Source organism: Arachis stenosperma, chromosome 8 (assembly GCF_014773155.1).
Source record: "Arachis stenosperma cultivar V10309 chromosome 8, arast.V10309.gnm1.PFL2, whole genome shotgun sequence".
Taxonomy (NCBI): Eukaryota; Viridiplantae; Streptophyta; class Magnoliopsida; order Fabales; family Fabaceae; genus Arachis; species Arachis stenosperma.
Genome location: NC_080384.1, coordinates 9,544,439 through 9,557,073, shown reverse-complemented (window position 1 = coordinate 9,557,073; position 12,635 = coordinate 9,544,439). Strand labels below are relative to the sequence as shown.

Below are 12,635 nucleotides of genomic sequence, written 5' to 3'. Positions count from 1 at the left end.
TACGAAAATGGTGTTTTTCCATTGGCAAAGACATACTAATTTTATAATTTTCATTTATAGGTTCACAAACTCTCCAATGCACATGCCTGGCCTAATGAAATACTGTTCAACTTGGATATATGCATTGTTTTAAAAGAAAAATAAAATTATGAGTATATATAGTTTTGAATTGGATCGGAGCTGGTGGGATTATTTCATGCAAATATAAGGGAAGCATAGGTGTGTGTTCCCATTACAATCATGGTGATCAATGAAGCAATGTAATATAGCTTATGTTCGAGTTATATAGGTATTGAAAAAGTTACACTACTCTTTATAGGAATAACATAAAAAAGACTTTTGGAATAAAGCTGTCTTTAATTCAATTCAAGGATATATAACATGGTTTTAATAAGGAGGGAAAAACAAGGCATGTGTAAAGTGACACAATAAATTGCTGAAAATAGCATCTCACCATCCTAATGCACCCTTCTTACCTTGCTCACCTTATACATATCTTCTTCTGTCTCTCTTTCAATACAAGCAAATATGACAAGCTATTTTTTTTTTTCTCTCTCTTTAATTTCATCATGGTCAATAAAAGACTTCAATTCAGTTCTTTCATCTTTTTCAGCCCATCATGGTTCACAACACCCAAAAGAGACGTTCACATCAACCTCAACAATAATAGAAGAAGAAAGATACATTCAATTACGTTTTTAGCTGTTTTCATAAGCTCAACGTGTAACGTTACTCTCATATGTCCCAAATGGTCCAACAATAATGTTCAATCTGCATGCATGTGTGTAAAGATTCATTAGAGCTTCCCAGAAATCTGAGTATTAACCGTCAAATACTCACGTTATATGACTGATTTTTTTTTTAATTTGTAAATATTTTAATGTATAAAAGCCTAAAACAAATTATCCAAAATTTTAATTTTCTTTTATATTTAGAGTAATAATTAAATCTATCACATTTGATTAAGAACCGAAGAATAATAAATTTGCTCCCAAGTTGAGATTAGGATTATCTTTAATGTCAACTCTTGCATTTTCAATAAATAAAAATAATTAATTGTAAATAATCGTAAAGCAGGTATTAAATGTGAAAAAAAAATCTAAAAAATTGTTAGAAGCTTACAAGAGTAAAGAGGAAAAGGAAAAAAAAGACAAAAGTGTATGCCAAAGCTCTATGATCATGACACGTCAGAGAAAAATGTTAAGGTAATGATGATAAGAGGGATGTGTGTGTGTGTGTCTATTCTTGCTTAAGTTGGCAAGAAGGAATTTGGCATTTTTGTATTTTTGATGAAGAAGAAAAAATATCACATGACAATGTCGTCACAAGGAAATGAAATTATATATGTAATGCTTGCTGATGGGTCAAATTATATTGGCTGTAATCATTGGATGAAAGTTGTGTGCATCCATGCATGTAACCAGCAAGGTAACATCTCAAGTAATAGTAATTAATTAAGGTTTGATCCATGATTTTGTTGTCCTGTGAACACTAATTGTACTTACAAACGACAACGTTCACTAAGATAAGTGTTCAATCGATAAAAAATTAGTTAGAAGGATTATTTCAATTTATAAACCCTTTACTCTTCTTTATTTTTTTTAATGTGAGACTAATTTCATACACTATTCTTCACACTTGCAACATTAATAAATTGACTATTATATTAGTTAGATGATGACACTGATGATATATATATATATATATATATATATATATATATATATATATATAATTTGAATTTGTGATATGTGATGGTCTAAGTTTCCTAATAATGAAGAGAGTAAATTAGATGTGATATGCAGCTTAATTAAGCTTAATGTTAATGTATAATTGGCAAGTTGTGTGGTGGTTTGGCAGATTCCATGTTAAAGGCAGTGGGGTCAATTGAGTGAGCAGCGTACATGGCGTGTGACTTAGGGTTGAGGCTCGTGATTGATCACATGATGAAGAAGGAAAATAGAAGAATATTATTATTATTATTTTCACCTCAATGAATTATAGATAATTTTGTCTTTATATTCTATCTATGTAGCTATACCCAAGATAATAGTAGCGGTAGTTGACGTGTGCATTCATTCGTGAACGTGATCTTATTTAATTCCTACCGCGCCATCCAGCGCCCTTTACATACTTACATTGTTACTCTCTCTCTTTCTCTCTCTCTCTCTGGCAGTTACAGATGGTGTTCCATCTTCTGTATCTGCTGGATTGCATGTGATACAGAAGAAGATCAGATGGGGAAGAAGAGGGGAAGCTGGTTCTCTTCGGTCAAGAAAGTTTTCAAGTCATTCCCTAAGGATTCCAACTCACCCCTTCCACACAACAAGGTTTCCTTCTTTTTGTTTCTTGGAGAATCATGTATGTTTATTTTAATTCTCACTATACATGCTATGTTATCAATTTATCATTGATCACTATCTAGTAATGCAGAATTTTAATTTCTTCAATTAGTTATTAGGATATCATCACAACCTTATCTTACAGAATTAATTAAGACCTGTTTCTGCTTCATATGTCATAAGTATAGCAACTGTCATTTTTACTCATTGTTGTCTTTTATGAAACCCCTAAAAGTATGAGCTGCTCTGGCCATTGTTATTAGGACCATCCACCCATTTCAAGTATATGTGCATGTAATTATGTGTGCATATGGTCCCCTATCATATGATCAGATATCAAATATTTGTGTCACATAGTTATCACACCACCTAACCCATCACATCTTTCTCCTTCATCATCATGTGCGTCCTATGTTAGATCCCCCATCACCATAAAACTTTTCTTAGATCTAAATAATTAAGATTTGATCCATGATTTTCACTTTCAGAAGGAGAATGAAGACAAGTGGCAGCAGGAAGCAGCAGAAGTTGTGTCTTTTGAGCATTTTCCTGCAGAGAGTTCTCCTGATGGAACTAATGAGGGTAGCACCACATCAACTCCAGTGGCTGAGGACAGAAATCATGCCATTGCCTTTGCCGCTGCCACTGCCGTAGCTGCTGAAGCTGCCGTGGCGGCTGCTCAGGCAGCCGCTAGAGTTGTGAGAATGGCGGGTTATGGACGCCACTCCAAGGAGGAAAGGGCGGCGGTACTCATTCAATCATACTACAGAGGATACCTTGTAAGACTAGGGTTTGGTCTAATCCATAAATAAGCCAACCACCCACTCTACTGTTGCACGCACTTTTTAGTAATAATATAGGTTCAGTTATAATTAATTTTGTATAAGAGTAAATAAACCTAACAAAAAGTTATCTAGATAACAAAATTTAAACTTATTGAATGGTGTAGGCTCGACGTGCACTGCGTGCATTGAAGGGATTGGTGAGGCTGCAGGCACTTGTGAGGGGACATAATGTGCGGAAGCAAGCGCAGATGACAATGCGGTGCATGCAAGCATTGGTTCGAGTTCAGGCAAGAGTAAGGGCTCGCAGAATCCAGTTAAGTCATGAGAAGAAGAAGCAAGAGGAGAGACAACATGAAGCTACAATGAAGAGGGAGAGAGCTCTTGCTTACGCCTTCAACTACCACAAGAGTGAGACTCCACAATTGGATTGGAACTGGTTGGAGCGTTGGATGTCATCACAACACACCGATGACATGTCCCAAGAGAAAACGGTTCAGATGGACATGCTTGGGCCTCGTGATCCAATAATGGCCCAAGACTACCTTGATTCAAGCCCTATCTCCAAATTGCAACACCAGAGACAGCACAGTGGAGGTGCAACTGTGCCAAGCTACATGGCCCCAACCCAGTCTGCAAAGGCCAAGGTTAGGGGTCAGGGCCAACTTAAGCAACGGCCTTCACCTGGGCCCAACTGGAACACTTGTACAAGGAGAACCCCTGCTGTTGGGTTGGGCTTTGACTCATCTAGCTCTGGTGGGCCCACTGCAGCCTATCAGTTTCCAAGGTGCCCAAGCCCAAAGATAAATGGGGTGCGGCTACAATCTAGACGAATTTCTGGCGGGAGCCCAGATCATGTTAGTGGGGAAGATTTTGCTCTTCTCCTTGGAGCCCATGGTTGGGCATGACTTGCCTTTTCATTACAATTCCGAGAAGGAAAACGAAAATGTAATTATATATGATGTTTTTTATGATCCGCACTTTGGTCATTTGACACGCATTCGTATTTATCTTAGTAGTGTAATAATGTGTTTGATGTCACTAGCAGCAGTGTGTAACTCGAGAAAAGAGTGGAGATTGTAACATGCAGGAAGAGGCCGTCTTATGTTATGTTTTCCGTTTTGTAATTCCTATTTAAAAATGTAAAGTTATATTATATGGTTTATCTTATCATGCACAACATATATTTTATAAGATAATAATGTGATTTGAGTGAAGTTGGTCCATTGTGGAAAGATTCTAAAAGAAATCTAGAATTGTGGTGGTGAAGGGTTTTATAATCAGAAGATGAGAAGAAGAAGACAAGGATGAGGATCTGGATGGTTCCATTGTTAGAGGTTTAAGTAGCTTAAAAAGGCACGGTGGTTTGTTCCCGGAATTTGGCGGTTATTGTGGATCTGACACACGCGACCCCACACTTCACACTAGGCCGCTTTTTGTTAGTTTCTTGCTTTCTCTCACGTCACTCTTTCATGTGATTCTTGTTCTTTTTCTTAGCCTCCTTCACGATCCTTTCCTTCCAAAATCGAACCATTCCAATGGAGTCTCTCCGACTCACTCCTATTCATCACCATTCCTTTGTTTTTGTAAGGCACTCGCATCTCCAACTAGGTTCCCATCTCCCTTCTTCTCTGCTTACAAGAGCTTCTAGAAATGCTAACCTGCGCCTCACAAGATCCTTTTCCGGCGAGGTTGGTCCTCCTGCTTCCCATGACGAAAACAACCCCTTTCCCTTCAAAGACGAGCAACCACAAGAACAAGAAAGGGGTCTCTTGTTGGCCAGAGAGACAGATGATTTTGGCTCACTTGTTGGCTTCCGTTTGATTCCTGGCTCCGGTTTGTTCTTTCTCCCTTTCATCATTTCTTTTTAAGTGTTTCTTGTTTCTGTTGAATCTTGAATTCTTTCTGTTGAATCTTGAATTCCCTTAATTCATTGTATATGAGTAATCCTGCATCCATCAAATTTTGGAGGATGCCATGAGTTTGATTAGTAGAGCTGACTAGAGTATGAATGACATATAGGGACCACGACAGAAGAACAACCTGAGGCTAAGGTTGGAGAAGAGTTAGAAGAGAAAGCTGAGGCTAAGGTTGGAGAAGAGTTAGAAGAGAAAGCTGAGACGAAGGTGTCCTATAATATTACCTTTGTTACTGCTGAAGCTGCTCCATATTCAAAGACTGGTGGCCTTGGAGATGTTTGTGGTTCTTTGCCAATAGCACTGGCATCTCGTGGCCACCGTGTTATGGTCGTCTCGCCAAGATATATGCATGGTACTTCTGAGGATGCTAGGTATTCTGGTGCAGTTGACATGGATTGCAACATCAAAATATATTGCTTTGGTGCTGCTCAAGAAGTTGGCTTTTACCATGAGTATAGGAAAGGTGTTGATTGGGTAAGAACTAAGAGCTCCTGAGATTTTTATAGCCATTTCTCATGGAATTTAATTTTGATAGATTGTTTAAACCTTTTGTAATTTTTCCCTCCTAGCATGCATGCACTTCAACTCTGTATTGATGGTGCTCAGTACTGCTACAATGTTTAGGTATTTGTGGATCACCCTTCATTTCATAGAGCAGGGAGTCCATATGGGGACATGTATGGCACTTTTGGGGACAATCAGGTATAATCTGTCCAATTCTAGCTTTGATAATAGATCTAGATGTGTATTCTACTTCAAAATAATGATAAATTTACCTCTCATTTGGTTTTACAGTTTCGGTACACTTTACTTTGCCATGCTGCATGTGAAGCCCCATTGGTGCTTCCATTGGGAGGGTACACTTATGGAGAAAGATGTTTATTCCTAGTTAATGATTGGCATGCCAGCCTTGTTCCAGTGTATGCATGCCTACCTTTCTCTACTCTTTTAACAATCCCCCTCCTATTTGTTTTCCAATGGAACCACTCTTGCAAAAACTATCTTAGTTCCAATGATAATATGAGGTGATATTACAGTCTTGCTGATAATTGGTACTGTTGCTTCAACTTTGGTGCAGACTTTTGGCAGCAAAGTATCGTCCACATGGGGTATATAAGGATGCACGCAGTGTATTAGTTATACATAACATTGCACACCAGGTAAACTAATTCCATTTTTTTATGTTACTAAGAATAGGATCAATAACATTGTGCTTTGAGCCTTTGACCTCAATGCATTCTTAACTTGGGCTTTCAAGCTTCTCAGGCAGAAAAAGGAGGTCTCTATTAGTTCTATTTTATGTTTTTTCACTCTATGCCTTCTTCTTGGCTTCCTTTAGTTGAGAATTTCTAACTCATATCCTAGAAATTAGACAGAAAGATCTTAAAATAGTAAATTGCATTTCCAAAAGTTGAAAATTTTATACTTTTTATTTGAGGTTTATACTAACAACCAAGCAGGTCAAGCACTAATCATATACTAGGTGGGACTTATTTTGAATTTTTATACAACCCTAACTACATGATTACTTGGATAAGAGGATGCTGGTGTTTCTTGACTATCTCATACACACGCAGAGTTTTATATTCTCTAGTTTATAGATGCATAAAAAGACACATCTGTTTGGCAATGATAGGTTCATTGTGTTGTTGACTCACTTGATTGTCTTTTATCTGTAGTCCCAAATGCAAATCTAGGATGCATGATTGGCTAAAACCTAAATGTAATATACAAATTTATATTATGAAACTATGTGTGGAATTGTGGAAAAAACTTGCAGGGTTTGGTTATAATTAATTGTTAGATAGTTTATCTCTTGTCATTAGTCTTTTTATATCAGCAAACAAGCTGATGATGCTATATTTCAGGGAGTGGAACCTATAGTTACATATGGTAACTTGGGGCTACCTTTGGAGTGGCGTGGAGCACTGGAGTGGGTGTTCCCCAATTGGGCAAGGATGCATGCTCTCGACACTGGTGAAGCTGTCAATTTTTTGAAAGGTGCCATTGTTACAGCAGATCGGATAGTTACAGTAAGCAAGGTCATTATCCTGAACATCACATATTTTTGTTGCTGCTGTTTATTGAGTCAAAACATTTGGTTGTATGGTGCTCAATATTTTCTGTTTTCCTTGAGGTTTTAAAGCCTGCATCAATTTGTTCAATTTACTATGATGTAATAACTTGCTTCGTATAATTGTCTTGTATTTGATACTGTGATCACATGCAATCTGTAAAACCTGGATCTCTTTGCCAGGGTTATTCCTGGGAAATCACAACTAGTGAAGGTGGATATGGTCTACATGAGCTACTGAAAGATCGAAAAAGTGTTCTCAGTGGTATGTTCCTTCAAACTCTTTTTTTCTTGTAGCCTACGCTTTCTAGCACAACTCCTGAGGGAATTTCATGTTTTAGAGAAAGCTAAAGTGCATGTATATTTCTCCATAGTCTTTTTAGAATAAGATGCTTGGGTATCTGTTCGGTTGTTTACTTATCTGGACTTATTGTTGTAGAATCTGTTGAACTTGTAATAAATGTATCGGTTTGAATTATCTAAGTAGAACTTTGGAGTTACTGTAACTTGTTTTCTTTGTTATAGCCCTGATGTGGTTTCATAAATACAGTAGCAGAGAACTTATTATTTTGTAATAATCACTACAGAGTCAAGATGCTTCTTTTTTTGTTTATCTTTTCTGTCAACCGTATGTCCATGCCTAATACTAACACTTACATGTGGTTTGGTGAGTTGAAATACGGAAAATCAAACCAAGGATGAAGGAACTATGTTGTTAATCCTTCATCAAATGATGCACCTCAAAGCTCAACCTTGTAATGACTCTGTTACTGTTTTAGGGATCACAAATGGAATTGATGTTACTGAATGGGACCCTTCATCTGATCAATATATTCCTTTCAAATATTCTGCTGATGACCTCTCTGGGAAGGTCAAATGCAAGATAGAATTGCAGAAGGAATTGGGTCTCCCAGAGAGACCCGATTGCCCAGTGGTAAGTTTATGTAATTTGCTGCATAAAATTTTGATCCACTATTTCTTTTATTGATTATAGCTGCAAATTGTAGATTGGATTCATTGGAAGGCTAGACTATCAAAAAGGAATTGAGCTGATTCGCATGGGAATTGCAGAACTCATGGAAGATGATGTTCAGTTTGTAAGTGATTTTGTAAATTAGTTCTGGGCCCATATATCTTTAAAACCATAATGTAGTAGCATACAAAATTTAAATTTAGAAATTGTAGGCTATGATTACCTGCTAAATAAAATATTAAATATTTATACACTTGGGAATATGTTTGAGGCCCCTCAAATACTAATTGATATATGTAAGTATTATTTCAGAGGAATTTGCTGTACTGTATTTGTGGCCTTCATATCTGGTTGACCCTGTCTAATTGTTTTTCAATCTTCAGGTAATGCTTGGGTCTGGAAATCCTGCATACGAAGATTGGATGAGAGCAACAGAGGCTACTTATAGAGATAAATTTCGGGGTTGGGTTGGATTTAATGTTCCAATATCTCATAGAATAACTGCAGGGTAATCCCAAAGATTATGAATCCTTCCTAGAACAATTAACAGGTTATGCTGTAATGTTTCTGCATTGGTCATGCTTCTTACTACTGCTGTGTTCCTATTATGACCAGGTGTGATATACTATTGATGCCATCGACATTCGAGCCTTGCGGACTAAATCAGTTGTATGCAATGAGATATGGAACTATACCAGTGGTTCATCAAACCGGGGGGCTGAGAGTTAGTCGAGGAAACTTTAGCCATTGACTTGTTCAATATGATTTGGTTTCCTTCCATTGACGCCTTTAACTTTTGGTTGTTTTTAACAGGACACTGTTCAAAATTTTAACCCATTTGCTGAAGTGAAAAATGATGAAGGCACAGGGTATGTTTGTCCTTGTCTTCAGTGGCTTGGATTGTTTCTTCAACTTATAGTTTCATTTGAAAATTCAAATGCAATTTTCATTTATAAACTTTACAACTATAGGAAATTGAATGACTGTCTTTTTAACTTGACTAACAGGTGGACGTTTTCTCCACTAACAAAGGAGAACATGTTAGTGGTAAGATTCCTATTCATTCAGATTCATTCTTTTTTTAATATATATGTTATGTTATGACAGTGTCCTGTTATTCCTTTTTATGTTGTTTGACCTTTGCAAAATGCAAATTGATGTGGAATTTTCTAGTCAATGCCACTTTGGTTAACCAATAAGGTTACAACATAAGTTTGTGGTTTGACATGTGAGACCTAGCATAGCTTGTCCTACTTTCCTTTTCCTTCTTTTTTGTGCATAGAGGAGTCCCCATCATAGATAGAAAACAAAAGTTATGGACTAATCCTATGGTAAGCATAATTTGTATCAACCACTATTTTAGAATTCTCTTCTTAGATAAATCTCTCTCTTCCTCATAAGGATTAGATTGAAGGAAACACTCACCTCAATATAGAATCATGGCATGTCTGGGCGCTTGTTATTAAATGTTTATAGAGATACTTACAGATCATTCTCCAGTAGACAAGATAAACTAAGGGAAACAAACCCATTTGGGGGAGGGATTCAATAACTAATTGCTTCATTTTCCATCACTGTTAAAGGACTTGAGCAAACCTTAGAAAATTTTTTGTGTACACCAACAACAATTACAATTACTCGTCCTTAATTTTTAATTTAATTGTCTAAAAAGATATTGAACTTTGATCCATGTGGGCGGCTTCTTTGGTCAACATTATTTTAAAAGAACTACCTTATCCTCATTTCCTTTGTTATTTTTGTGGTTGCCGTCGCCGTCGTGGTCGTCGTCTAATTATTTTTATTTTGATTGATAGGCTCTGAGATATGCCATACAAACATACAGAGAATACAAGTCTTCTTGGGAGGGATTGATGAGAAGAGGAATGACAAGAGACTATACTTGGGTAAATGCTGCTACTCAGTATGAACAAATCATAGAATGGGCATTTATGGATCCACCCTATTGCTGATGAAGCCTTCAAATATGATATCAGCTCACTAGAATCAATATTTTGGACTCCATCTTTGCTGTATAATTTTGCTACTATATTTTAACTACACGCAGTTTTGCTCTCATTGGTGATGTCATATCAGCATATAAACTCAGCAAATATTCTTAGGAGTATATTCAATACGTGATTCTTTTTTTCTTTCCCCATTGAGTCCATCAATTTGGTGTATTTTCACTACTATATTCAATTATAAGCTTCCATTGATGAGATGAGATGATATGATATAGTTGTTTAAACTAACGAAATACTTGTATGTTACCATTAAAGTATACTGTGCAAAATATATGCTCTAGAAAAAACAAGAATACGAAAAATTATTTATTTTTATGAAGAACTATAAATTAGTAGTAGTTATCCATATCTTTTGAATATTCACATGTTATACTGCTGCTATTTAAAAAGAGCTTTTAAGTGTCCTAAAAGTACTCATTTGATTATTAATATAAAAAAAATAATGTTGAAAAACTAGAGAGTTTATCTACAAAATTTCAAACGTTTTTATATTGAATAATTTGAACCAGTATTGTTATTCCTAATTTCTTACACAACACAAGACTTATATAAAGATCACCAGAGATAATAATTTTGGATTTTGAGTTCTTTAATGTTATAATTATAAATGAAGTTAATGAATTTAATAACTCAGGAATTTATGACATATTTTAAGAGATACATGGGAAAATGGGAATTATAAATTTTGATACAAGTGTGATTAGGCCATGTGCGGATGGCCGCCGACATAAGTTGCAAGCTGCATGTTTTTGATACCCTTAACAAAGGAGATTGCTGAGCTGAAACCTCTTGTCTTGATCTTCTTCTTATTATTTTTTTAATTTAGAAATTACTTTTAGGCTTTTAGGAGGTGCATCCATATGGGGGTGTCCTGAAGCCTTTGGACTTTGTAATGGAATGGATGCATCGTTATCCTTTCACTAGAGTAATTTCATATTTTCTCAAAGGTTGAATTTTATAGTGCATAGTCACCGTAGTCAGCAAAGAGCGTGTCCACCACAGAACGCAACAGGTAACGACAATAACAGTTGGCTCCAAGCTCCGCAGATCCAAGCTCTTTTTTTTTCTTTTTCTTTTTCCATTTTGCCTTTCTTTTATTTTCTTTTCTCTCAAACAAACTTCATTCCCTTTCTTCTAAAATTCTTCCTCCCAATTTCAAAAACCCTAAAACAACGATCAACATCAGTTTCACAACATCAAGAATAAAACCAATCTCTTCTTTTTGATCTATTTCGGTTGGGCAACAATTCTCAATGCCACTTCTACTCTTACCCGAATCAAATTCAAAAGTCAAAACCCCAAAAATTCCCAATTTCCAATTTCTCCTTTGATTCGGATTCCCAGAATGGTGACGGATCCGGAGCTGATCAAATACGTGTGCATTGCAAGGGCCACCACCGTCCTGGCCCACCGCCGCGCCACCACCGCCGATCCCGACGTCGAGTGCCTCGCTTCCAAATGCATCGCTCTTGCACCTCCGAATCACTCTCTCTTCACCCAAACCCTAAAACGCCGCTCTTACACCTTCCTCATAGACCCTCCCTTCGTCTTCTTCGCCATCTTTGACCACCGGTTAATCAAGCCTTTCCAGCTCCGCTTCCTCCACCGCCTCCGCGACTCCTCCTCCGCCTTCCTCCGATCCCAACCCCCAACCAAAGATGATGACTTTGTAGCGTTCTGTTTTCAGTCCCAATTCGATTCCATATTCGGCGAAACGCTCAATTTCGAATCAGGAGGGACCGACGCCGCCCCCGTTTCGAGAAGCCCGAGCGTGGAATCTCCATCCACCGCCGCCAACAAGATAGGGAGGTCGCCGTCGACGGTGCCGCTACTCGGGAAGCCACAGGAGGGGATGTTGTTGAAAAAGAAGAAGAGGGTGGTGGAGGCCGTCAACGGAGAAGTCAAAGACGGTGGCGGCTCGCCGGAGAACAAGGTGGACGTGTGTTCCGACGAAGTCAACGGCGGCGGCGGAACAAGGGACTTCTCGCTAGGGGTGACGGCGAAGGGTGGTTGCGTGGGCAACGATCATCATCGGCAGAAAGCGAAGCATATATGGAAGAAGCACGTTTGGGTGGTTCTGCTTCTTGATTTGTCCGTTTGCATGGTTTTGTTCGTGATTTGGTTATGGGTTTGCAGCGGATTTAAGTGCATGACCTATTGAATTTTGAAGATCATAAAAAAACTCGGATAAAAATTGGAACTTTTTTGGAGGAAATGGAAAGCGGATTTTAATTTCTTTCGGTTTTTGTCCCTTCTTCATTTTGGGGAAAGGATTATTAGCTTCTTTGTTTCTATTCGCAGAAATAGAGGGGTTGATCACAGTCACATGAACATGCTCTGTTGTATATTGGAGAAAAGAAAAACAAACCTTTGGGTATGTATATGGTGATTTTGGTGGTGGTGGGGTGGGTTCTATTTGATTTAATTTGATTCTTGAGCTTTTGTTTTTTTATTTCCTTTTTGGAAATTTACCTTTTTTTCATGGGAATTGAGATATGGAGAAAAGATCCCATTGATTCAA

The 12,635-nt window shown here is 37.5% G+C and overlaps 3 protein-coding genes across 3 annotated transcripts; all 3 read left to right on the top strand.

Moving 5' to 3' along the window:
- The first annotated feature begins 2,102 nt into the window (after positions 1-2,102).
- Positions 2,103-4,287, top strand: LOC130944809 (protein IQ-DOMAIN 21). Its single transcript, XM_057873343.1, has 3 exons — positions 2,103-2,330; positions 2,831-3,121; positions 3,292-4,287. Exons 1-3 carry the CDS (start codon positions 2,238-2,240, stop codon positions 4,030-4,032), a joined length of 1,125 nt encoding a protein of 374 aa, XP_057729326.1. The 5' UTR covers positions 2,103-2,237; the 3' UTR covers positions 4,033-4,287.
- Positions 4,288-4,410: 123 nt separating this feature from the next.
- On the top strand, positions 4,411-10,246 carry LOC130944808 (soluble starch synthase 1, chloroplastic/amyloplastic). The gene is made up of 14 exons (XM_057873342.1): positions 4,411-4,960; positions 5,147-5,517; positions 5,668-5,745; positions 5,839-5,963; positions 6,122-6,203; positions 6,912-7,085; positions 7,301-7,382; positions 7,897-8,051; positions 8,125-8,214; positions 8,474-8,598; positions 8,706-8,814; positions 8,904-8,959; positions 9,098-9,137; positions 9,905-10,246. Exons 1-14 carry the CDS (start codon positions 4,663-4,665, stop codon positions 10,058-10,060), a joined length of 1,941 nt encoding a protein of 646 aa, XP_057729325.1. The 5' UTR covers positions 4,411-4,662; the 3' UTR covers positions 10,061-10,246.
- A 772-nt stretch (positions 10,247-11,018) lies between these two features.
- LOC130943686 (phytolongin Phyl2.2) lies at positions 11,019-12,635 on the top strand. Its single transcript, XM_057871678.1, has one exon. It carries the CDS (start codon positions 11,460-11,462, stop codon positions 12,273-12,275), a length of 816 nt encoding a protein of 271 aa, XP_057727661.1. The 5' UTR covers positions 11,019-11,459; the 3' UTR covers positions 12,276-12,635.

Excerpts from the sequence above, each read along its gene's own strand:
- LOC130944809 (XM_057873343.1), top strand. The coding sequence starts at position 2,238 with ATGGGGAAGAAGAGGGGAAGCTGGTTCTCTTCGGTCAAGAAAGTTTTC. Across the intron at positions 2,331-2,830 it reads CACCCCTTCCACACAACAAG|AAGGAGAATGAAGACAAGTG; the intron begins GTTTCCTTCTTT and ends TTTCACTTTCAG. Across the intron at positions 3,122-3,291 it reads CATACTACAGAGGATACCTT|GCTCGACGTGCACTGCGTGC; the intron begins GTAAGACTAGGG and ends TGAATGGTGTAG.
- LOC130944808 (XM_057873342.1), top strand. The coding sequence starts at position 4,663 with ATGGAGTCTCTCCGACTCACTCCTATTCATCACCATTCCTTTGTTTTT. Across the intron at positions 8,815-8,903 it reads ATCAAACCGGGGGGCTGAGA|GACACTGTTCAAAATTTTAA; the intron begins GTTAGTCGAGGA and ends TGTTTTTAACAG. Across the intron at positions 9,138-9,904 it reads CAAAGGAGAACATGTTAGTG|GCTCTGAGATATGCCATACA; the intron begins GTAAGATTCCTA and ends TTTGATTGATAG.
- LOC130943686 (XM_057871678.1), top strand. The coding sequence starts at position 11,460 with ATGGTGACGGATCCGGAGCTGATCAAATACGTGTGCATTGCAAGGGCC.